General features: G+C 39.2%; 1 protein-coding gene across 1 annotated transcript in view; it reads left to right on the forward strand.

Moving 5' to 3' along the window:
• PCCB (propionyl-CoA carboxylase subunit beta) overlaps nucleotides 1-26079 on the forward strand; it is a 73813-nt gene extending 47734 nt beyond the window's left edge. The window contains exons 10-15 of the mRNA XM_008536059.2: nucleotides 10648-10771; nucleotides 22748-22855; nucleotides 23107-23207; nucleotides 23586-23684; nucleotides 24687-24786; nucleotides 25774-26079. Of these exons, the coding sequence (XP_008534281.2) occupies nucleotides 10648-10771; nucleotides 22748-22855; nucleotides 23107-23207; nucleotides 23586-23684; nucleotides 24687-24786; nucleotides 25774-25895 (654 nt within the window). The 3' untranslated portion in view covers nucleotides 25896-26079. The remainder of the gene's footprint in view (nucleotides 1-10647; nucleotides 10772-22747; nucleotides 22856-23106; nucleotides 23208-23585; nucleotides 23685-24686; nucleotides 24787-25773) is intronic.
• Nucleotides 26080-26662: the final 583 nt, after the last annotated feature.

The raw sequence follows: 26662 nt of genomic DNA on the forward strand, positions 1-26662 counted from the left end.
GGGGTCTTTACTATCTTCTAACTGGTTTTTTAGGTATATGTGAAAGCTATTAATACTGTTTATCAATTTTATATCCTGTTATCTGTTAAGTTCTCTTATTTGTAATAGTTTTTTAGTGTTAATTCTTTTGGGTTTTTCAAGTATACTAATATACTGTCTACATATAGCTTTATCTTTTCCTTTCCAATTATTTGATGTCATTTCTTTCTCTTGTCTAATTGTGTTGTCTGTACCTCTGTGTTTTATCAAATGCAGTGACTAATGGTTGTGATAGTGGGCATCTTTGTCTCGTTCCTAACTTTAGAGAGACTGCCATTACTGTTTTCTAACTTCACATCTTTTTTCACGTTAAGAAAGCTATTTTAATTTTTGTTGTATACTTTTTTTTTAAATCAGGGATGTATATTGAATATTGTTAAATGCCCTTTCAGCATTTGTGGAGATGATCACATCATTTTTCTCCTTAGATCTATATATAAATGTCTCAATAGATTTCCTAATATTGAACTAGTCTTACATTCTTGAAGTAAAGCCTACTTGTTATATTTTTTTAATGTTTTATTTTGAATGTTTGCATCAATATTGTGTGATATTGGCTAATTTTTTGGGGGGTATTTTTAGATTGGATTTTGGTATCAGCGTTGTGCTTCTTTCATGCGTTAGTCTGCTCGGCCGCCATAACACAATACCACAGACTGAGTGGATTAAACAACAGGAATTAATTTTTCTCATCGTGCTGGAGTCTAGAAGTCCAGGATCAAGGTGCCAGCGGGGTTGTTTCTGCTGAGACCTCCCTCCCTGCTTTGCAGACGGCTGCCTCCTTGCTGTGTCTTGATGTGGCTTTTCTTTTGGGTGCACAAGGAAAGAGCCATCTCTGGTGTCTCTTCCTCTTATAAGGACAATGTGTCCTATCAGATTAGGGCCCCACCCTTGTGACCTCATTTAACTTTAATTATCTCCTTAAAGGCCTTGTCTCCAAATATAGTCACATTGGCCTAGCTTCAACTTGTGAATTTTGGCGGGGACACAATTCACTTCATAAAGTACCATAAAGAGAATTTGTAAGTTTTCTTTCTTTTTCTGTGCTGTGGAACAATTTAATATAGCTCTGAGATTATCTGCTTTTTAAAGATTTGGTAGAAATTCTCCTGTGAACTTGTCAGGACTTATTGCTTTTTTGGGAGGTGGGGAGCAATGGCTTTTTGACAACTTCCTCTGTTCTTTAATGTTAATATATCTCTTTAAACTTTATCTTTGCTGGAGTCAGTTTTGGTAAAGTATGTATTTTTTTTCCTATAAATTATCTATTTCTTCCAGGCTTTTGTTTTATCTGCATAGGGTTGTTCACAGTACTCTTAGATTAGTGAAGTCTATTGTGGTTTTCTCCTCTGACATTTCTTGTTTTATGTTTTCTTGATAGGTTATATTGATGTATTTCAGAGTCAACTTTTTCACTTTATTTTTTTAAAGTTCAGTATTTTATGCTTTTATATTTATTAATTTCTTTTCTGCTTTCTTTCAGTTTTTCTCCCTTTTTCCCCCCTCAAGCTTTTGAGCTACAAGTTTAATACATATATTTTATTTATTTATTTTTTGTTAAAGATTGGCACCTGAGCTAACAACTGTTGCCAATCTTCTTCTTTTTTTTTTCTGCTTTTTCTCCCCAAATCCCTCCAGTACATAGTTGTATATTTTATTTGTGGGTCCTTCTAGTTGTGGCATGTGGGACACTGCCTCAATGTGGCCTGACGAGTGGTGCCATGTCCGTGTGAAACCCTGGGCCGCTGAAGCAGAGTATGTGAACTTAACCACTCGGCCATGGGGCCGGCCCCTCTTTCATTTTTAATATTGTATTTAATTAAGTCCATTGTAGAAATGTAGTCAAATAGCCATATCTAACTGCAGGGGGTAGACTAGGAAATATGATAGCCATTTGCCCATCATTTCTGTTACAGTGGTAGAAGTGGAAGCTGGATTCTTGGTGGATACTTAGCAGTCTCTGCTACACTCTCTTAATGCTTTTTAAATAAAAGCAACTAATATGTACATAAGAAAGAACTTTTTAAGTACAGAAACATAAAGCAAAATGCAGATCTCTCTATCTTCCTATCAGTCTTATTTCCTAGAGGTAACCACTATTAAATTTCTTGTGTATCTTTCCAGAAAAAAAAATTTATTTATATGCCAAATGTATTTCCATATATATATTGATATTTTGAGTTAATTTAACTCAAAAAAGATTGTATTATACACACTTTTTCACCTTGCTCTTTTTTCACTTTCCTTTTCCTATCATGGCATGTGGGTTTACTTTGTTCATTGCAGTGACTGTATAGTACTCCACTGTGTGGATGGAATGTTATTTAAACGTTATCCTTATGATGGACATTTAGATCCTTTATGGTTTTTACTCTTACAGGCAGTGCCATGATAAACAGCTCTGTGTGCATATTAGTATATTTTTGCGACCATATCCATTGGATCAGGTCCCAGCAATGGAATTTGGTCAGTATGACTATTTAAAATTGTAAAAAAAGATTTCTGGGTAGTCAAGGTAATGGTGGTCTCCTAAATCCAAAACTGTACACATCTTCCAAAAACTGTATAGGTTGATAAGAACACAGCTACCATTCCCTTGCCTTTGGCATAACTGGAAGACAGGAAACTACGAACTTCAGATAACAGTAAGTAGAACAATAAAGACCGCTTTCTGGTGGGCTGAGTTCGCTCCAAGTCTGTGGAGAGCTAGAGGGAGCGTTGAGAAACTGCACAGAAGGAACGTAAGGAAACTTAGACGAAATCACTCTCAGGGAGAGAACGTTCACTGTAAGAGTGAAAATACTGGAAAAGAGTCCTGTTAGGTAAAGCAGTGACCTCAGGGAAGGGAGTTTTTAATAGTGCCCAGGAATAAAGAAGGCAGTCATGCAAAGGCATTGCTTCTGGGGAGAAAAAAGAGTAAAATGGAAGGGAGAGGCACCTTTGGAAATAGTGAAGTGAAGGAAAAATGAAGCAAGAGGTAAACTTATCTGTCTGTAAGACAAAAACCAAAAAAATTGAAGGACGTGCTGCGTCCCCTACCACTCTCCCTAAAATCAAGACACCCGTTAACTAAACTTCACGTTGCTGTGCTGACAGAAGAGGGCACTCTCAAATTGACATTCTTGTTTGTCATCCCAGACTGCCACGCCATCCAAAGGGCCGAGATACAAGTAGTTTATATATAACTACTAAGGAAGAAAACCAAAAATGAGAATTAAAAACTTCAGTTGACAAAATTCTCTTCACTGTGCAAGTCAATCATGAAGCAGATGATGACACGGCAGTCTGAGTTCAGTCGCCTCCAATAAGCATTTGAGGTTATGAAAATCCTGAGTTCAGAAACCAGTGACAGAAGGGGAGTAAAATAGGAAGAAGTAAATTTAGAGCTGATTGAATTAAAATGGTGGCGGGGCGACAAAGTCACATATCAGAAATTAAGACAAAATTACAAAGTACTCGGGAGAATATATTTGAGTCAAATTTAATAAGGAACATTGAAGAAAATGGGGAAAATAACCAAGAAAATGAAGATAAAGAAAAAGGTAAATATTGGAAAAAAGTGACTAAAATGGAAGCCAGGCAAAGAAGACCAAATGTACATATAATTGGAGTGTCTGAAGAAGAAAAACCAGGAACAGACTATTTAAAACTAATCCAAGAAAGCATTTCAGAAATAAAGTTAAGGCCGAGATCTACATAATGAAAGAGACCACTGAGCACCTGGGAAAATTGACCTAGAATGATCCAACTGGAGTAAATGTCCACATATAACAATTACATTTTTAAAATTAAGAAAAAATCCTTGGGACCTGGAAGGAAAAAGATTAAATTACTTACAAGGATAAGAGACTTAGAGTAGCATCAGACTTCTCAAAAGCAACATGCAGAACAAGGCAACAGTGGAAAAGCACTTCAGGAGACTCAGTCGTGTATTAAGACTAAAGAAAACAGTTTTAAATATGCAAGAACTGAGGGAATTCTGTGTTTCCAGGCTCTTCTTGTATCTATTAGAGGATGAGCTTCATTCAACCAAGAGATGACTGGAGGAATTTCAGCAAAAGGATGGATGGTGCTTATTTAATTATAATTCTAAGACTACAGCAAGGCTGGAGAACAATGTATAAATGCCATTTTAGTTGCAGAAAAAATGCAACTGAAAGATGAGAGGAGAAGGAACAGGTAAAGAGTAAAGCAGGAGTTCACTGATTGTTGTGAGCCTACAGGTATCATAAAAATAGACAACCCAGTTAATAAGATGTTAAATAAGGGAACAGACTAAGGGCATTTTTAAAAAGGTATAATTACAAAGGTAGCCACTAGACCAAAAATATAAACCTTCGTAAATATCGGTATAAAACACATCACATAGATACCAAATATAACATGGTACATAAAGTAATTATTAAAAAATAAGGAAAACCAAAAATGTCTCTTGCACCAATAAATACAAATGGCTTAACTTATTAAAATCGCATATCTCATTTATTAAAAGAAAAAGATGTCCAGTTTGCATCATGAAGCAAGACCAACTATATATGGTATATGACACTTAAAATCAATCTGAAAGGTTAAACATAAGGGATGGGCAAAGGTATACCAGGAGAATGGAAACAGCCTAGCAATATTTGTGATCTTAATATTAGACAACGTAAAATTCAAGCATTGTGACAAGGAAAGACATTTTCAAATGCTAAAAGCCACAGATTACAATAAAAGATCTATGCCTTAAATAATCCAACTATCATTTTTATAAAGCAGAAACTATAGGATATCCACAGAGACACAGGTAGAAACAAATAATAGACTTAAACACACCATAATTAGTACAAGGAAAGTCAGATGGACCAAAATAAGATATAGGAGACCTCACATAATAGGTAGATAGGTAGAAATCTTATGGATCTGTTTCAGACCTTACAGCCTGGTAACAGGCACTAAATCTTACTCTCCATTCTACATAGAGCATTCACAAAAGTTGATCATATATGTTAGGTAAGAAAGCGTTGTTAAATTCCATAAAGCAAAAATGTTACTAACAACACTGATCAAAGCTAGAAATTTATAGCAACAACGAAAACAAAAGCAATGTCTCACTTGGAAATACATCTTCTATTAAACAATTCTTGGATGAAAGGAGAAAACATAAGCCAAAATAACAAAATTCTAAAAGAAAAAAGATAATGAAAACCCTACATATCAAAATCTATGGAATGCTTTAAAACAATGAACAGAGGAAAAATTTATAGCCTTAAGTGCTTAATAAAAATGAGAGAAGGAAAGTAAACTAAATTCCCATCTCAGAAAGCCAGGAAAAAAATATTCTAAAAGAAATCACAAGAAAGGATTTAATGAGGATAAGAACAGAAATTTTATGATTTAGGAAATAGAAAAATAGTAGCTTTAATTAATGAAATAGAGTAACCAGTAGCTAACTAAAAAAAAAAAAAAAAGGAATCACAGATACAAATATGAAGTGAAAAGGGAGAACAACCATAGAAATAGAAGAAATTTAAAAATCATAAAAGATCAGATGAAATGAATGATTTGTTTGGAAAAGACATTTTACGAGAAATTGACCGCATTAGAGATAAGCTTAAGTGGACCAAATTCCATAGAAGGAATTACTTCACCAAAAAAGCGCTAGGCCCACATAGTTTCACGTGGGAATTCTGTGAAACCTTCAGAGACAAAAGGATCATAATGCTACATAAAATGTTTCAGAGCATATACAGTAAAACAAACAAAACAACCCCCTTCCGAATTCTCTTTATGAAGCAAGTATGACATTGATAGCTGAACCTGATAAAGACAGAATTTAAAAAGATTTCAGATTAATATTACTTACCAATGTTGATGCAAATAAATGTTAGCTAACAGACTCCACCACCATGTTAGAATTATACACATGACCAAGTGGAATCTATTGTAGGAATGTGAGGTTTGTTTTAGGAAATCTAGTAGTATACTATATTAATAGATATAAGTGAGATCATATGATTATTTTCGTAGATCCTGCAAAAGGTTTTACAAAAGTTCAACACCCATTCCTGATAGGAACACTCAAGAAAATAGGAATTGATGAATACTTTAACATGATACAATTTAGTATATACCTTTTTAAAACCCAGCATCTTAGTAAGGAAAGACTTAGTCCAATTAAGATCAGGAACAAGGCAAGGATATCCACTGTCGCCACTATTGTTTAACATTGTACTGGAGGTATTAGCCAATGCAGTTAGACAAGAAGAGGATCAACTGGAGGCAAAAGCCTCGGAAACCAAGTTAAGCTATGTTTGTAGATGACGTAGTATGCTAAAAATGCTAGAGAATGCATGATAAAACTGAATAATTAGGGAACAAGATATGAAATTAATACATAGAAAATCTTCATGTGCACAGACAATAACCAATTATATATGGTAGCGTAAGAACTTCTTTTATATAGCAACAAAGAAGATAAAATATCTAAGTAATAAACTTATGGGACACATTTAGAAACTTCTGAAAAACACAAAAGTAGACTTGAATAAATGGAGAGACATTCCTTGTTCCTGAATATTGGGTTAACATCAGAAAAATATCAGTTCTTCCTAAGTTAGTTTATACATTTAAGGCGATCTCACACAAAATTTTAAAAGTAGAACTAGACGGATTTATACAAAAGTTTATGTGGGTTAGCCTTAACTTGTTTTTAAACTAGATTGCTTTAAAAAAGACTAAAAGTGGGGGCCAGCCCTGTGGCCGAGTGGTTAAGTTCTCACGCTCTGCTTCAGTGGCCCAGGGTTTCACCGGTTCCGATCCTGGGCACGGACATGGCATCACTCATTAGGTCACGTTGAGGCGGCATCCCACATGCCACAACTAGAAGGACCCACAACTAAAAATACACAACTATGTACTTGGGGGATTTGGGGAGAAAAAGCAGAAGGAAAAAAAAGAAGATTGGCAACAGTTGTTAGCTCAGGTGCCAATCTTAAAAAAAAAAAAAAAGACTAAAAGTTTCTCTTAAGTGAAAAAAAAAATTCATATAGAACAATAAAAGTTCAAGAATAGCTAGGAATATACCACAAAAGAAAAGCTATGGCTATACCATATATTAAAGCATACTGTAGTTAAAACAGCGTGGCACTGGCACATGAATAGATCAGTGGAATAGAATAGAAAAGCTAGAAGTAGATTCAAGTACATATAGAATTCAGGTACGTATGATAAAGGTATTATCTCAAATTCCAGGGGCAAAGATTAGCTTCTTAATAAATGGTACTGGACAGCTGGATTGCTGGGTTAGGAAAATATAAAATTAGATCTCTGCTTTATAACATATACAAAAATAAACTACAACTCAACCAGAGAGCTAAATATAATAAGTGAATCCATGTAAGCCTTAAAGGAAGCAGACGAGTTTCTCTGTAACTGTAGGGGGAGGGAAAGAAAGGACTTTGAACATGGCTCAAAATCCAGTTTCAGTCAAAAAAAAAAAAAAAAGAGAAATTTGACTATGTAAGAAATTAAAAAATTCCACACTGCATAGCAAAAAACGAAACAAAGTCAAAAGACAACGAACAAACTGGGAGAAAATATTTGCAACATATCACAAAGAACTAATATCTCTAATATATAAAGAATTCTTAAAAATTGAGGGAATAAAGACCAAAACTGATAGAAAAGTAGGCAAAAAACATGAAGAGATGACTCACAAAAATATAAAATGGACCTTAAACATATGGAAAGTTGCTCAGTTTTACTCATAATGGTAGAAATGCAGATTAAAATTACGTTGAATTATCAGATTGGCAAAAAAATAAAAAGCTTAAACACTTTCCATTGGTGAGTTTGTGGGGGAAACAGATGCTCTCATAAATAGCTGGTAGAGAATATGGTAATATCTAAGACTGAATAAGCATTTACACTTTGAACCAGCAGTCCCACTTCTAGGAATTTACCCTGAAGATACGCTTTCCACCATATGAAATTGTAGATGCACAAGGTTACTGTTAAGTTGTTATTTGCAATTACAAAATATTCTAAACAGCTTGAATGTAAGTTTTAAAATAATGTAAATAACATATAGCAGATTATTAAATAAACTTTGGTGCCTCCAGTAGAGTACTATGCAGAAGTGGAAAAGAGCGAGGGAGATCTCGGTGATCTGATATTCATAGTGATTCCCAGGAGATATTGTTAAGTGAAGAAACCCAAAGTGCAAAAGAGTATCCGTAGTATGTTACTTTCCATCTAAGATAGAAGGGGGGATTAAAAAGATATGAATGTATCTGCTCCTTTCTTCAACACGCACAAGAAAGATAAATCAGAAAATAATGAGATTAACAAGATGAGTGGAAGGGTTGGGGAGTGACAGTGTTAAACTGTATTAATAAGCATACGTATTAAGGAAAAGACTGAGGGAAAACCTTTAAAATGAAGTGAAACGAATCTGTGTCTCAAATGAATAACTTTTGAACACAGTATCTTGACTATATACCTTTAGTCTAATCACAAATAGTTGTAAAGAAATACTGAATTTTAGTTAGATTTGTTTTGTTGCATTCATATGGTTAGCAATTCTGAAACTGTTTTCTCTGTGTTTGAGAATTGAATAAATAAATAAATACATTTTGAGGATAATGGGAGTCAGATGTCCACTGTAGGAAAAAGGAGTTACGAATATGGAAAGGGGAAAACTAGAATGTATCCTGTAGTTGAATTCACTAGAATTGGAGTTATCAGAATGAACTCATGATTTTCATACCACTTTTAGAAATAAGTGTGTGTGTGTGTGTCTGTCTGGATTTCCTAGCTCTGTCCTCTGAGACGGCTTCTTAGAAGCTGACCCACAACCACCCACACCCATACCCATACCCATTACCCCTAAAAGGAACTGGGCCCCTTGGAGAAATGGCTGATTCTAGTCTTGAGGCAGGAAAAAATAAAAAGTGAACCTGGAAGTAAGGCAATTCCAGCGTGTGAGATAGTGCTCAAAGAATGACAGAGAAATATAAAAAAGGTGTAGGAGCCACCTTGAATGAGCTCTCCCTGGCAAATATGGGACAATTTAAACATAAAATAAATAGTGATGGTAAAAAAGTACAATCTACAAACAAGAATCCCTAAGTTTATACTTATGGGTGATACAGATAAGTAAATGAGAACGGCAAAGACCTTTCTGATGGTAGAATGTGACTAGTAAATGGAGGAAACATGGAGTTAGAGAAATCACCATTTGGCAGCTATTGAGGCAGTAATTGGGTCAGGCAAGAATCATCAATGAATGTTAAACTAGTGGGTGAAAGTTTCATGAAGAATAGGATTTGTATATAGTTTCAAAATATTTCCCCACAAAATACTTATTAATTACAAATAAAAAAATACTAAATCTACAGAGGAGAAGCCTGGCGTGCATCACCACCATTAATGGACAGATTGACATCATGTGCCTTTCGGTGTGATTCACTGAGAGGGCCTCCTCTGTGAGACTCTGCCAAAAATGCTTAACCTGAAATGAAACACGAAGAAACAAACCCAAATAGATGGCAGACAACCCGTCTGGAGAAAGATGTGATGATCGTGAAAGACAAAGACCGAGGGGAAAGAATTAAAGCAGGCTCATGAGACTGGACCATTACAAACACCACGTGATCTTGGGTCAGAGTCTAGGACCAGATCTGTGTTGCTATAAAGGCTGATATTAGAATGACTAAATAATAAATAAGGTCTTATATAATTAAATAAGGTTTCATAATAGATAATAGTATTAATGTTAATTTCCTGATTTTGATAATGTCACTGCAGTTATATAAGAGAATGTCCTTGATCTCAGGAGATACACACCAAGGAACTTAGAGGTAAAGAGGTGTCATGTCTGTAACTCACTCTCAAATGGTTCAGGAAAAAAGTTGTGTGTGTGTGTGTGTATATAGATACGTAGAGAGAAAGAATATATGTTTACATACACACATATTTGTAGAGAGATTGAGTGAGAAGGGGGCTAGGCAGGGAGGGAAGGAAGGAGAGGGAACGATGAAGCTTATGTGGTAAAATGTTAATAAATGGGGAATGTGGGTGAATGATATATAAATTTTATTTTTGGTGAGGAGGATTGGCCCTGAGCTAACATCCGTGCCAGTCTTCCTCTATTTTGTATGTGGGATGCTGCCACAGCATGGCCTAGTGAGCGGTTTGTAGGTCCGTGTCTGGGATCCGAACTTGTGAACCCTGAGACCCCAAAGGGGAGCATGTGAACTTAACCACTAGGCTCCCAGGCCGGCCCCCATACATTTTTTTGGTATGACTTTTGGGGAAATTTTTATGTAAATTTGAAATGATTTGAACTAAAGTAGAAAAATGTGATAAATAATGTCAAATTCAAGTAGAACCTTTAAACAAGGGAGCACTGGTTTGTCCTCCTCTGGGAGAGCGCAGGAGAGTTTTCTCCTCCAGCAAGGAGGGGGTGCTGCCTCGCTGCCGGCTGTCTTGCTTCCTTGGAGAGGCTGTGGTGCAGCGGGGGCTGTCCAGCCCTGTAATTCTGTAATCTAAATGTCTGTAATTCTGTGACATAGTTCTATCTTGTTCTTTATCATTTTGAGCTCAGGACTAAATTTATCCCTGCAGGTTGTTGATGAGCGAGAATTTTTTGAGATCATGCCCAATTATGCCAAGAACATCGTTGTTGGCTTTGCAAGAATGAACGGGAGGACTGTTGGAATTGTTGGCAACCAGCCTAAGGTGGCTTCAGGTAGGAGGGAGAAGCTCTTACTTGTGAACCTCGGGTTGTGGCCTGGGCCAGGGTGTCCACCTCTGCCTTTTTCTCAGACGTGGCCTTCCAAGGCCAGCAGAAGACCCTCAAATAGATCTTGTTGTAAAAGCTCCTTTGTCTCTTAACGTTAATTTTTCAAAATGCTTCTTTCGTACTTCCCTATTTTTTAAGAGTTTATGGATAACTTTCCTCCTCATCTTATAAGGTCTTCACTTTTCAGAGGTCTGCTTTCTGTCCCCCCAGTTAAGATTTATGACTCGCCCACCAAACTTCAAGCTCCATGAGGACAGGCATGTGTGTCTTATTCACAGTTTGTCTCCAGTGCCTCTGAAGGTGCCAGGTACATAGTTGGTGCGTGACAAGTTGACAGCATCTTGCTGTGTCTGCACCCCACAGCTTTCTGCTGATTTGACCGTTCCGAGTCACAGCCAGGGTGGGAACTCTTCTGTGGCTGTGCTCTGGATGGGGTGGGGACTGTGGACCCTGCTTGCCTCCTCACTACTTCCCTCCTTAGGTTTGTCTTGAATCCCTGTGTAGGATGAATATGCCCTCCCTTATTGACCCAGCCTCATCTTTTATCTCTACCGTGGCAATTTTTACTAGAAAAAGTTTGTTAAAAATATTTTTTATTGTGGTAAAATATATGTAACATAAGATTTGTCATTTTAACCATTTTTAAGTATGTAACGCAGTGGCATTGATTACATTCACACTGTATGCAACCACTACCACTATCTGTTTCCAAGAATTTTTCAAATAACCCCAAATAGAGACTCCCTTTCTCCCCTACCCCCAGCCCTTGGTAATCTAAATCTGCTCTGTCTTTGTGAATTTACCTATTCTAGATATTCCATATAAGTGGAATATTTGTCCTTTTGTGTCTGGCTTATTTCACTTAGAATAATGTTTTCAAGGTTCATCCATAGTGTGGCATGTATCAGAACTTCATTTTAACTTTTTCATGGCTGATTAATGTTCCATTGCATGTCTATACCACATTTTGTATAATCATTCATCCATCGATGGACACTCGGGTTGTTTCCACTTTTTGGCTGTTGGTGATAATGCTGCAGTGAACTTTGGTGTACAAGTATCTGTTTGAATCCTTGTTTTCACTTCTTTTGTTTATATACCTAGGAGTGGAATTACTGAGTCATATGGTAATTTTATGTTCAATTTTTTGAGGAAACACTACTGTTTTCCACAGCGGCTGCAGCATTTTACTTTCCCACCGGCAATGCACAAGGGTTCCAGTTTCTTTACACTCTCTCCAACACTTGTTATTTTCTAATATGTTTTGATAATAACCATCCTAATGGGTGTGAAATATTGTCTCATTGTGGTTTTTATTTACATTTCCTTAATGATTAGTGATGTTGAGCATCTTTTCATTTCATGTGCTTATTGGCCATTTGTATATCTTTGGAGAAATGTCTTTTCAAGTCTTTTGCCTGTTTTTAATTATTTGGGTTTTTTGTTGTTTAGTTGTAGGAGTTCTTTATATATTCAGGATATTAAACGCTTATCAGATATATGATTTACAAATATTTTCTTCCATTCTGTGGATTGTCTTTTCTCTTTCTTGATAAAGCCATTTGATGCACAGAAGTTTTAAAATTTGAAGTTCAATTTCTGTCTCCTTTTTCTTTTTCAGTTGCTTGTGCTTTTGGAGTCATATCTAAGAATATATTGCCAAATCCAGTGTCATGAAGCTTTCCCCCTTTGTTTTCTTTTAGGAATTTTATGCTTTTACCTTTTTGTTTTTGATTGGCACCTGAGCTAACAACTGTTGCCAATCTTCTTTGTTTTTTTTTCCCTGCTTTTTCTCCCCAAATCCCCCTGGTACATAGTTGTATATTTTATTTGTGGGTCCTTCTAGTTGTGGCATGTGGGATGCTGCCTCTGCATGGCCTGATGAGCGGTGCCATGTCTGCGTCCAGAATCCGAACTGGCAAAACCCTGGGCCGCCAGAGCAGAGCACGTGAACTTAACCACTTGACCATGGGTCTGGCCCCCCTGCTTTTAGCTTTTACATTTAGATTTGCTCAATTTTGAATTAATTTTTATATACGGTATGAGTTAGGGATCCAACTTAATTCTTTTGTATGTGGAAATTCAGTTATCCCAGCACCATTTGTTGAATAGAATATGCTTTCCTGATTGAATGGAGTGGCATCCTTGTTGAAAATCAGTGGGCTACAGATGTGTATGTTTATTTCTGGACTCTCAGTACTACTCCTTTGGTCTATATGTTTATCCATATGCTGGTACCACACTGTTTTGATTACTGTTGCTTTGTAGTAAGTTTTAATATTTGGAAATCTGAGTCTTTTCATATTCTTCATTTTTGAGATTGTTTTGGCTGTTTGGGGCCCCTTGCAATTCCACATGAATTTGAGTATTGGCTTTTCTATTTATGCCGAAGCATGCTGTTGGAGTCTTGGCAGGGCTTGCACTGACTCTGCAGGTCACTTTAGGTAGAGTTGACATCTTAGCAACATTAAGTCTTCCAACCCTTGGACGCAGATGTCTTTCCGTTTATCTTGGTCTTCTTCCATTTCTTTCAGCAGTGCTTTGTAGTTTTTTAGTGTACAAGTCTTCTACCTCTTAGTTAAATTTACTCCTAAGAGTTTTATTTTTTTAGACACTATTGTACATGGAATTGCTTTCTCAGTTGCCTCTCTGGATCGTTCATTATTAGTGTGTAGGAAGACAGCTCTGCAACTGAGTTTGTCTGTTGATCTTGTAACCTGCATTTTTGCTGAATTCATTTATTAGCTTTAGTAGCTTTCTTATGGATTCTTTGGGATTTTCTATATATAGGATCATGTTTTCTGCAAATGTAGGTTTACTTCTTTCTTTCCAATTTGGGTGTCTTTTATTATTTTTTTCTTGTCTAGTTGCTCTGGCTAGAACTTCCAGCACAATGTTGAATAGCAACGGTGAAAGCGGGCATCCTTGTCCTGTTCTTGATCTTAGGGGGAAAACTTTGTCTTTTACCATTGTGTATGATGTTCACTGTGGGTTTTTCATAGGCCCTTCATTATATTGAGGAAATTTCCTTCTGTTCCTAGTTTTCTGACTGTTTTATCATGAAAGGGTGATAGATTTTGTTGAATGCTTTTTCTGTATCATCTGAGATGATCGTGTAGTTTTTGTCCTTTGTTCTATTAATGTGTTCTATTACACAGATTGATTTTTGTATGTTGAACCACCTTTGCATTCCTGGGCTGTATCTCACTTGGCCATGGTATATAAGCCAGCCCTGGTGGTCTAGTGGTTAAGATTCAGCACTCTCACTGCTGAGGCCCAGGTTTGTTTTCTGCTCAGGGAACCAGACCACTGATCTGTTGATTGTCGTACTGTGGAAGGCTGCATGTTGCTATGATGCTGAAAGCTGTGCCAACAGTATTTCAAACCCAGCTGGGTCACCCATGGTGGACAGGTTTCAGCAGAGCTTCCAGACTAACATGGGGAAGAAAGACCTGACCTCCCACTTCCAAAAAAATTGGCTATGAAAACCCTGTGAATAGTAGTGGAGCATTTTCTGATAGAGCACCGGAAGGTGAGAGGATGGTGCAAAAAGACGGGGCAGGATTCCCTTCTGCTGTGCACGGGGTTGCTAGGAGTTGGAATTGACTTGATGGCACTAACAACAACATGGTATATAATCCTTTTTTTCCTTAAATAAACTTTATTTTTTAGAGATTTTTAGGTTCACAGTAAAATTGAGTGGAAACTACAGAGAACTCTTATATACACCCTGCTCTCACACATGCACAGCTACTCCACTGACAGTATCCTGAACCAGAGTAGTACATTTGTTACAATTGATGAATGTACACTGACACATCATTCTCACCCAAAGTCCCTAAGTTTACATTAGGGTTCACTCTTGATGTTATATATTCTTTGGGTTTTCATAAACATACAATGATATGTATCTACCATTGCAGCATCATGCAAAATGGTTTCACTGCCCTAAAAATCCTTTGTGCTCCATGTATTCATCCCTCCCTCCAGGGTCTTACCCCTGATAATCCCTGGCAACCACTGATCTTTTTACGGTTCCCGTAGTTTCACCTTTTCCAGAATGTCATATATTTGGAATCACAGAGTAAGTAGCATTTTCAGATCAGCTTCTTCCACTTAGTAATATGCAGTTAAGTTTTCTCCATGTCTTTTCATGGCTTGATAACTCATTTCTTTTTAGCGTTGATTAATATTACATTTTCTGGGTGGCCCACAGTTCATTTATTTGTTCACCTCCTGAAGGACACCTTGGTTGCTTCCAAGTTTTGGCAGTTATGAATAAAGCTGCTAAAAACGTCTGTGTGCAGGTTTTTGTGTGGACAAAAGTTTTCAACTCATCTGGGTAGATACTGAGGAGTGCGATTGCTGGCTCACACGGTAAGAGTACGTTTAGTTTGTAAGAAACCACCAAACTGTCTTCCAGGGTGGCTGTGCCGTTTTGCATTCTCAACAGCAATGAATGAGAGTTCCTATTGCTCCATATCCTTGTCAGCATTTGATGTTGTCAGTGTTCTTGATTTTGGCCGTTCTAATAGGTGTATAGTGGTATCTCATGGTTGTTTTAATTTGCATCTCCCTGATGACATATGATGTGGAGCTTCTTTTCATATACTTATTTGCCATCTGTATGTTTCCTTTGGTGAGGTATCTGTTCAGGTCTTTTGTCCATTTTTTAATTGGGTTGTTTGTTTTCTTATTGTTGAGTTTTAAGAGTTCTTTTTATATGTTAGATAGGAGTCCTTTATCAGATGTGTACTTTGCAAATATTTTCTACCAGTCTGTGGTCGTCTTCTCATTCTCTAGACAGTGTGTTTCACCGAGCAGAAGTTTTTAATTTTAATGAAGTCTGGTGTTTCTTTCATGGATAATGCCTTTGGTAGTGTTTCCAGAAAGTTATTGCCATACCCGGGGTCACCTAGGTTTTCTCCTGTTATCTGTGGATCCATTTTACTTTTTTTTTTTTTTTTTGGAGGAAGATTAGCCCTGAGCTAACATCTGCTGCCAAGCCTCCTCTTTTTTTTTTTTTTTTGGCTGAGGAAGACCGGCCCTGAGCTCACATCTGTGCCCATCTTCCTCTACTTTATATGTGGGATGCCTACCACAGCATGGCTTGCCAAGTGGTGCCGTGTCCACAGCGGGGATCTGAACTGGTGAACCCTGGGCTGCTGACACGGAACGTGTGAACTTAATGGCTGCGCCACTGGGCTGGCCATGTGGATCCATTTTAAATTAATTTCTATGAAAGGTGTAAGGTCTGTGTCTAAACGACCTTTTTTACTTGTGGATGTCCAGTTGTTCCAGCACTATTTGTTGAAAAGGCTATCTTTCATTATATTGCCTTTGCTCCTATGTCAAAGATCAGTTAATTATATTTATGTGGGCTTATTTCTGGGATCTGTATTCTGTTCCATTGATCTGTTTGTTCTTTTGCCAATACCACACCGTCTTGATTACTGTAGCTTTATGGTAAGCCTTGTAATAGGGTATTGTCAGTCCTCCAACTTTGTTCTTCTTTAATATTGTGTTGGCTCTTCTGGATCTTTTGCCTTACCATGTGAACTTTGGAATCAGTTTGTTGATATCTACAAAATAACTTGTTGGGATTTTTATTGGAGTTGCATTAAATCTAAAGATCAAACTGGAAGGAACTGATCTCTTGATGATATTGAGTCTTCCTCCCCATGAACATGGAATATCTCTCCATTTATTTAGTTCTTTAGTTTCTTTCATCAGAGTTTTGTAGTTTTCCTCATACAGATCTTCCATGTGTTTGTTAGATTTATGCCTACATATTTCTTCTTTTTGGAAGGTGTGCTAGTGTGAATGGTGTTGTGTTTTTAGTTTTAAACTCGTTGCTGGTGTGTGGGAAAGGAGTCAACTTTTGTGTATTTGTATCCTGTAACCTTGCTATAATTACTTATTAGTTCCAGCAGCTTTTTGGGTCAATTTTCAGGATTTCCTAATAGGTAGTTATATCATCTGTGAACAAAGACAGTTTGATTTCTTTCTTCCTTTTATATACTTTCTTTTCTTATTTTATTGTATTAGCTAAGACTTCCTTCTTGTACAGTTTTGAAAAGCAGTGGTGAGAGAGGACAGTCTTGCCTTGTGCCTGATCTTAGTGGGAAAGCTTCTAGTTTTTCACAATTTCGTGTGATGTTAGCTGTAGGTTTTGTATAGATGTTCTTATCAAGTTGAGAAAGTTCCTTTGTATTCCTAGTTTGCTGAGAGTTTTTATCATGAGTGGGTATTGGATTTTGTGAATGCTTTTTCTATGTCTGTTGATATGTTCATGTGATTTTTCTTATTTCGCCTGTTGATGTAATGGGTTACATGAACTGGTTTTCAAATGTTGAATCAGCCTTGCATGCCTGGGATAAATTCCACTTGAAAGTGGTGTCTAATTATTTTTATACATTCTTGGATTTAATTTGCTAATATCTTGTTGAGGGTTCTTACCTCTGTGTTCATGAGGGACATTGGTCTGTAGTTTTCTTTTCTTGTAGTGTCTTTGTCTGGGTTTGATATTAGGGTAATGCTGGCCTCAGAATGAGTTAGGAAGTGTCCCCTCGGCTTCTGGAAGAGACTGCAGAGACTTGGTATAATTTCTTTTTTAAATGTTTTGTAGAATTCACCAGTGAACCTTTCTGGGCTGCGTTTGTTTTTTAAATCATGTAAAAAGTAAAAAGTGGTGTTACAAACCAGAAATAAAATAGTACTGGCTTTTATATTTCCCCATGTACTTCCCTTTCTTGGAGATCTTTAATTCTTCATACAGCTTTGCCATACTGTCTGGTGTCCTTTCATTTTAACCGGAAAGACTCCCTTGACCATTTCTTGTAGGGCAGGCCCAGTGGTAATGAGCTCCTCAGCTTTTATTTATCTAGGAAGGTCTTGTTGTCTCTCGTTTTTGAAGGACAGTTTGCCAAATATAGAGCTCATGGTTGACAGTTGTATTCTTTCAGCACTTTGAATATGTCGCCCCATCCGGCCTTCGCGGTTTCTGCTGAGAAATCAGTCGGTAAACTTACTGAGAACCTGGCGATGTGATGAGTCTCCTCTCTCTTGCTACTTTCAAGATTCTGTCTTTGTTTTTTGATGGTTTGACTATAATGTGTCTCACTGTGAGTCTGTTTGAGTTTATCCTACTTGGAGTTAAGAGTTTCTTGAATTTGTTGTTTTCTGTTTTACATCAAATTTGGGAAGTTTTTGGTTATTGTTTCTTCACATGTCTCAAATGCCCCCTCCCACTCTTCTCTCTGTCTGGTGCTGCTGTGCTGTGTATATTGGTTCACTTGATGGTATTCCATGTGGCCCTCAGTCTCTATTCACTTCATTTTTTCTTTTATTTCTGTTCCTCAGACCGGCTAATTTAAAGAATCTTATCTTCATGTTTCCTGATCCTTTCTTCTGTGCTCAAATCTGCTGTTGAGCCCTTGAAGTGAATTTTTCATTTTAGTTATTCTACTTTTCAGCCCCAGAATTTTTGTTTGGTTCCTTTTCATAATTTCTCTCTTTGTTGATAATCTCATTTTGTTCATATGTTGTTTTCCTGATTTTTTAGTTCTTTGTTCATGTTTCCCTTTACCTCTTTGAGCATATTTATGATGGTTGTTTTAAAATCTTTGTCTAGTAAGTTCAATATCTGGGCTTCCTCATGGACTGATTCTGTCAATTTATTTTGTTCATTTGAATGGCTATACTTTCAGGTTTCTTTGTATGCCTTGTTTTTTGTTGAAAACTGGATATTTGAATATTGTAATGTGGTAACTCTGGAATCATTCTCCCCTTTTTCCAGGATTTGTTGTTTTTTTGGTTATTGAATGCTGTAGTAGTCCTTTTGTCAATGACTTTGCCCAACTATTTTTGCAGAGACTGTATTCCTTGTTGTGTGGTCACTGAAGTCTGTTCCTTAGCCTGTGTCCAGCTAGTGTTTTGACAGATTTCCTTAAACACCAGGTGCTAAGGCAGAGAAACAACAAAATACATCTCCTAGTGTTTGTGAGTTGGCTCTGTGCTGGGGCTCTCCTTCAACATTTAGCCTGACTTAAACTGAGTTTAGCCATCAGCCCACGGTTAAAACTTAAGATCTCTCAGGTCTTTTGTTTTGTAATGTTGTGTCTTCATTTTCATTCGTCTCAAGGTATTTTCTAATTTCAACCCCCTCTCAGGTCTTTTCTGAGCGTTCATCTGGTCCTAGGCATGCCTGTTTCTTTCTAAAATCCTCTGTGTGCATAGGTGCTCTTGAATGCCCTAATTTCCCAAAGAAACTCTCTCCCTGGCTTTCTTCCTCCTGGGCCTTAGGTCTCAGCTGTAATCCTTTGCCCCAGCTGTCTGCAGGTTGTTCCTTTGCCTTATGGTGTTTTTGAGCAATACCTGCCACTTTTCTGGCCTAGGTGAGTTCCAAGGTAAGCGAAACAGAGATGAAAGCCTTGAGTCAATCTTTCAGGTAGCTCCCAGACAAGTTAGAACAGACCTGCATGGTAATTTGTGACTGAGGTCCTCTTTGCTCCCTCTAGAACCAGGGGGACTGTGGGGCAAGTGTCACTGAAAATGCCACAAAGATTTTATGCTGTTTTTAAGTTGGCTTTTTCTTGATTCAGCTTTCAGTTTAAAAACCTTTGCCTTTTCCAGAGTTTTGACAGAATTGGTTCTGACAGTGTCTGCTTGTTTTTAATGCTTGTTTTGGAAGACAGGAGCTTGGAGCTGTGTACTCCACCATTTTGTTTTTTAGAAACAGTGTTTAGGAATTTACATGTACTGAAAATGCATTTTGTTCCTACCATCCATTCTCAGCCGTCCACTTAGCCCTTCAGTTCCTCCTGGAGGGCTTCACGTGATTGCTGTGTCTGCTGGGAGATCTTTCTTGCCCCGTGACTGCATCTGCAGGTTCTGGGGCCCTGCAGCAGAAGTTAACTTTCACAAGCCCACCAATTTTTAAGAAGCTGCTGGCTTGTCCTGGGAACTTTATCTACAAATACTACGATGTCTCTGTCAGGGGTCCACCCCAGGGCCGGCTGGAGTCTGAATACTTGGTTCCATTGTGGTTCCTTGATTTCCCTCTTTCTTGACTCGGTAATTCTTGTGATGTTTATGGAGTGGCAAGGTATGGAAGTTCAGTAGATCATTGCTTTTTTGAAGAAAGCCTCATTCATTTCATTGACTTGTTCTTTCCCTGTTACTAAAAGGCATCCTCAGAGGCTCACAGAGGAGGCCTCCGTTCTGGTTCTTGTCTTTTCCTTGTAGGAATTAGCTTGGGCTCGTCAGGCGCTCTGGGTGCCAGGTGCTCTGAGAGGCCTAGGACGGCCTGATAAGGCCAAGCCCCTGACCTGGGGCCCACTCCACGGCAGCTCAGAGCCACAGGTTTTCCGATTCTGACTCTGTTCATTTCCCTAATGGTTGCGTTTTGTTTTGGTTGTCACTGCTCATCTTTTTTTTCCTGTTTGATTTTTATTCTAGGCTCTTTGTACTTTTTGCAGTTTCTTACTTGAGAATTGTCTTCATTCTGGGCCCTCTCACTCAGATTCTTTATGTCAGGTCATTAACATAGACTTTGAATAGAGAGGGAGGAGGGGGGATTTAAAACATTTTTTTTTTGTTGAGTTATAATTTACACACAATAGAATGTACAGCTTTTAACTGCTCATTTTGATGGGTTTTGACAATTTGACGGTTGTCTACAACCTTGTAATCACCAACCAATACAAGATATAGGACATTTCTATCATCTCAGAAATGCATTTGTCAAGAGGGAAGTTTTGCCTATTTTTTTGTTTTTTGAATTTATCTTTTTGTTCTTGATTTCTAGGCTTCTTTATATATTTTACATGAGTCCTTTGTCAGATATGTGTATTGCAGATATTTTTTCCTGGTCAGTGACTTGCCTATTTGATTAATTAATGGTGTCTTTTGACTCATATTATTTTAAAAATTTGATGGTCCCATTTATTGATGTTTTTACATGTGATTAGAGCTTTTTGTGCCCTGTCCAAGAAATCTTTGCTTACTAAAAGATTGCAAAGATAGTCCTATGTTATTTTCTAGGAGCTCTGTAGTCTGAGTTTTAAGATATATGATCCATTGTGTACAGCTTATAGAGTGAACAGGAGTCTACATTCATTTTTTTCCATGCAGATATTTAATTGTTCCATCACCATTTATTAAAAAGACTTCCTTTCCACATTGAATTGTTTTGGTGCCTGGTCTAAAATTAGTTGTGTGGATATATTTCTTCACAATCCATCCGGTTTCCTTGTTGTTTTTGTCTACCTTTATACTTGTGCCATACTGCCTTGATTGCTCTAGCTTTATAGTTTGCACTGGTTCTCAACCTAGGGAAATTTTGGTATCCTGGGGACATTTGGCAATGTTGGAAACATTTTTAGTTGTCACAGGTGGAGATGGTGGGGGCGTGCTGCTGGCATCTAGTGGGTGGGGGCCAGAGATGCTACTAAACATCCCATACACACAAGACAAACTGCCACAACAAAGAATTATCCAGTCCAAGATGTAGATAGCGCCAAGGTTGCGGAACCCCGCTTTGTCAGTCAGTCTAGAGTCAGGTAGTGTGAGTCTTCCAATTTTGTTCTTTTTTTATACTGTTTTGACTATGTTTTTCTCCTTTGTATTACCATATGAATTTTAGAATCTTCTTATCAGTTTCTACACAAGAACCTCCTATGATGCTGATAGGAATTGCTTAAAAATATAGATCTGTCTAGTATACCTAGCTATTAAACAGCTAAAATAGTATAAGTAAATACCGTTAAATACAACTAGAAACTTAGTTTCTCAGTTTACTAGCCATATTTCAAGTGCTCAATAGCCACATGTGGCTAGTGGCTGCCATCAAATAACACAGCCAGAGGACATTTCCATCATCATAGAAAGTTCTTTTGGACAGCACTGAAACAGGTCATTTTTGAGATTTATGTATTCTTCTGATCCATGTGTATATAAGTTTTTTTGTAAATACTCTTTATCAGCTAGTTGAAGTTCCATCATACTACTAGTTTACTACTAGTTTTTAATTAATAATACATATTGAATTTTGTCAGATGTTTTCTCTATATCTATTGGGATGACCATAGGGTTTTTCTCCTTTATTTGATAATTTCCTTAGTTTTCACATGTTAAATCAACCTTGAATTCTAGGGATAAATCCCACTTGGTCATGATGCTTGAGTGGTTTTATATATTGCTGGATTTGATTTGATAATATCCTAAGAATTTTTGCATGTATGTTCATGAGGGAGTTTGGTCTACATTCTTCTCTTATAATGTCCGTATCTCATTCTGGTATCAGGGTAATGCTGACCTCATAGAGTATGTATGTTGGGAACTGTTTTAGGAAGGGAGATTTACTAGTAATTGAGCTCTTTACTCTGTGTCACTTTACAGATACCATCTCCCTTAATCCTTACAACTATGGTAGGAGGTGATAATCTCCCTACTTTGTAGGTGAGGAACCTCAGACTCAGAAAGGTGAAGTCATTGCCCAGGGGTACATAGGTATAACTGATGGAGCCAGAATCTGATTCTAAGCTATGGGAACTCTCCAAGGCTAGCTTCTGAATGATACTTCCCACTACTGGTTCCACCAGGGTAAGCCAGGCTGTGCCTTAGGTGGCAGCAGTCCTTCAGTTTATGTGGCAGAGCCTGGTTGCCTGCACTGCCTGTGCTCCCAGCAAGAGAGTCTCTGGGGCTGAGGCTACTCCGGGACCCTCTTTGGCCAGTGTCAGGTGGCTTCTCCTGTCTTCGCTGACTTTGCTGGAGTGCAAGGGTTCTTCTTTACCATTCTCTGATGAGGAGACTTGGTGCCTCCATAGATACCAGTTCTGGATGGTTGCTGGGGACACATTTCCATTGTGGGTGGAACTGGGTATTGCCCAGAAGCTCAGCATGGATAATCTCTCTTTCTAGGATGCTTGGATATTAATTCCTCTGTGAAAGGAGCTCGCTTTGTCCGATTCTGTGATGCATTCAATATTCCACTCATCACTTTTGTTGACGTCCCTGGCTTTCTGCCTGGTAAGTCACCAACAGAGGTAGGAGCCAGGAGCAGTGTTTTTGCCCAGTGAGGCACACACTTTATTTGGAGATCTTGCAAAATTCCCTGAGGATTTGTGATTTCTCCATGTTCTGGTCTAGAAGATGGGGCTGTGTGAGGGGTGGCCCTTCCCTGGCCCTTTGGGGAGCAGGGGAAGACCCCACAGCTGAGAGTGGCAGGCAAACCTTGTGAGGACTTTTGTGGTATCTAGTAACTCTTCCTCATGACCTAGGCACAGCCCAGGAATACGGGGGCATCATCCGGCACGGCGCCAAGCTTCTCTACGCATTTGCTGAGGCAACTGTGCCCAAAGTCACAGTCATCACCAGGAAGGTGAGGAACTCACGTTGGAGGCTGAGAGCCCACTCACTCCCAGCAGCATGGCTGTTGTTGGAGGGCTGAAAAAGATCTCTTGAGGACGGCATTTACAGCTCTGCAGACGCACGCTGCAGAGATGTCCGTGGTCATCTCTGGGAACTGAAAGCAGCTGGGAAAAAGCTGGGAAAGACAATGGACATTAACTGAAAGGCTGCTGGGCTGCACCCATGTATTCTCTGTTCTGGCTCCCTAGCTTCCCGGACACTGGGCTTTCAGTAGCCCAAGAGGGCTCTTCTTGCTTTTTGTCCTCATTTCATTTGGCTTCCTGGGGTCTTTCAGGGACATGATCTGGTTGACTCAGGCTCTAACATTCAGCATTTGGGTCTGTTCTAGGCTTATGGTGGTGCGTATGATGTCATGAGCTCCAAGCACCTTTGTGGTGACACTAACTATGCCTGGCCCACAGCAGAGATTGCAGTTATGGGAGCAAAGGTAAGGACCTCCAGCTTTCCTTTGTCCTGGGTCCAGCACTCTTCCAGCAGGAGCTCAAAGCACAGCTGCGAAATGTTGGAGAGGAGCCAGGGCCCCCGGGATGAGCCAGGACTCCAGGGCATTAGGGCCTAGACCTTGGCAAGTCTCCCTTCTGGGGCTCCAGGGCCAGCTCTGCCTCCTGTCCTGCACTCTCACTTTGGGCACATGCTAGTATCTTCATGCTCAGGGTGGGAGGGGCCTAGACTGGGTTTTGAGATTGTTAGTAAAGGGGAAAGGGTTGAATCAGCTGAACTAGCTTTTGGGAGGATTGGACATCCCCCCAACCCCATCGTCTCCCAGGGAGGGCCCCAGAGCTACTTTCAGCCCATAGAAGCTGAACTGTAGTTGTGACCCTAGTGACTTTGAGCAAGGTACTTTCCCATTGACCAGCCTATTCCCTACTCCTGTCTGCTTTGGAATAGCTATTGGAGTTGAACCAGATAACTTGTTGGGTCTTCCTGAGCTGACTTTTAGGGGTCAGGAGAAGGCCCATCTTTCAGTCCCCCATACTTCTACATTTGCAGTTCAGTCTGTCCTTCTCTGGCCACTGAGTTTATGTACTCAGGGCTCAGGATAATGAAAAAGGAAAACAGCATTTTACTTCCCCTTGATGCAGGAGACATGGATCTAACAGTGGAAAATAGGCCAAACATCTTGGCTGCAACCAAGGATAAGTGCAATGGAAGAGGGTAGGTTGGAATCTGGGGAGACAAGCTACTGGCTTTGCCTGGGCTGCCTGTCACTGGGGCCACAGCTGTGTCCCATCATCACACAGTCCCTGGAATCACGAGGGTTGACTCCAGGCAGTGCCCGCCTCTATGCTCTGGCCCCCAGAGCTGGCACTTCTATCCAGTACACTTTGATTTGCCAAGAAGTTCACAACCACAGACAGCAGTAAGGAGTTGAGGGAGGTCTGCCCAAGTTGGGACCTCCAGGGAAGATCATGAACTCCTCTCATGGCAGGGTGCTGTGGAGATCATCTTCAAAGGGCATGAGAATGTGGAAGCTGCTCAAGCAGAGTATATCAAGAAGTTTGCCAACCCTTTTCCTGCAGCAGTGAGAGGTAGGAACTGTGATGGGGATGGTGCTTTACTCATTTGTTGGGTTACTTGCTCATTCTTTTACTTCCAAAAGTCTCACATAACTGCCTTTTGCCCTTAGAGTTGAATCTGGAGACTGGTGAGGGTTGGGGTTGTCCCTGGGCAGTCATCACTTAAGGACAATGGGGCCTGTATAGGCTGCTTTGGTAACCAGGATCAAAACAACATTGCTGAAATGGCTGAATTTCTTAGTGTTGTTCCAGTTACCTAGTACTCTTTAAAACTCCACCCCCAAAACAGTGGCTTAAAACAACCACATTTTTTTTTTTCTTTTGCCTATGGTGCTGGGAGTCAGTGATTTGATCTGGGCTCAGCTGGTCTTCCCTGGGATCAGTCATGCAACTATAGTCATCTGGTGGCTTGACTGGGGCTGGATAGTCCAAAGTGGCCTCACATACATGATTGGTACTGGCCATCAGCTAGACTTCCTCTCCACTTGGTTTCTTGCTGTTGAGGAGGCTAGTCCATGCTTCTTTACGTGGCATCCTGAAGGCAGCAAGAGAGAGGGGAAGTTTGAGGCCTAGATTTGGAAGTTACATAGTGTTAGTTTTGCCACATTCGGTTGGCCAGGTAAAGGAACAGAACCCACTTCTTGCTGGGAGAAGTGGCAAAGTCACATTGCAGAAGGATGTGTGTACAGGGATGGGAGGAATTGTAGCCGTTTTGGAAAATACAAGTGTATTTTCTTAATTTTATTTCCTATTGAATTCATCTTGGCAGTGAGGGGTCACATTTTTCTTTTCTTGCCAAGTGTCCCAAGGCTGGAAGTTGAGGATCTGCCAGAGGAACAAGGGGTACAGGGGAGAGTTCACAGGGCCCAGCCTGTCTTTCATCAAGTTGGGCCCTACTCACACTGTTGGCCCAGAGACGGTGCCCAGCTGAGCACGAGACTGGGGGGCGGCATCATCTGAGGATGCAGATGATCTACTTCCGTTTCTGTGCTTCACCAGGGTTTGTGGACGACATCATCCAGCCTGCCTCCACACGTGCCCGAATCTGCTCTGACCTGGATGTCTTAGCCAGCAAGAAGGTGCAGCGTCCTTGGAGGAAACATGCAAATATTCCATTGTAAATGAATCAAAGGAAAAGAAACCGAGAGCTAATTACTCCCTGGCCGTTTGCAGTCATCCCTGCTTTCTGCAATCAGGAAACCTGGGAATCCAAATACTTGCAATGGCTAAGTTTATTAAATTCCAGAAAGATTCCACTTGTCCCTTACTGTAAAATGATTTGCTTTATTAAAAATCTTAACTATTTTTTGAGCATAAATTTCATTTTTTTATGGTAGAAATCTGAAAAATCAAGAAAGCAGTATGTATTGTCACCTAGAACTGACCCTTGTTTGACACCTGTGTATTGTTTTCCTTTTCACCCCCAAAAATTATTTTTTTCCCCATAGGTGAGATAATAAGCTTTTAGGGCAAAGTACTTATCTGCTTAGGCTTCAGCATTTTCATTGGTTGCTATGTAGGAATGCCTTTCCCAACTGGTATTCTTGCCTTAAGGGGAAAAAGAAAAATGTGGAATCTTGTAACTAGAGAGGACTTGGGTTTACTGAACGCTGAGTGGTAAAGCTGGGATTTGAACCCAGGCAGGTTTGTTTGAATCCCAAACCTGTCTTCTAACTATTCAGAATATTGCCTCTCAACTGATGAGGCAGGTGGGATGAGCTCCTAAGGGTTGAGGTGAGAAGGTGGTGGTCTGCTTTACTGGAATTGTCTCAACGCACAGAGCTAGTAAACTTGGAAAGCTTTTCTACCTCATGCGTGATGGCCAGTCAGTCATCTTTTGAGTTCCTCGAGTTATGGGGAGGACATCCACAATGCAGCCTTCCGGTGC

The sequence above is a fragment of the Equus przewalskii genome, chromosome 15 (assembly GCF_037783145.1).
Source record: "Equus przewalskii isolate Varuska chromosome 15, EquPr2, whole genome shotgun sequence".
Taxonomy (NCBI): Eukaryota; Metazoa; Chordata; class Mammalia; order Perissodactyla; family Equidae; genus Equus; species Equus przewalskii.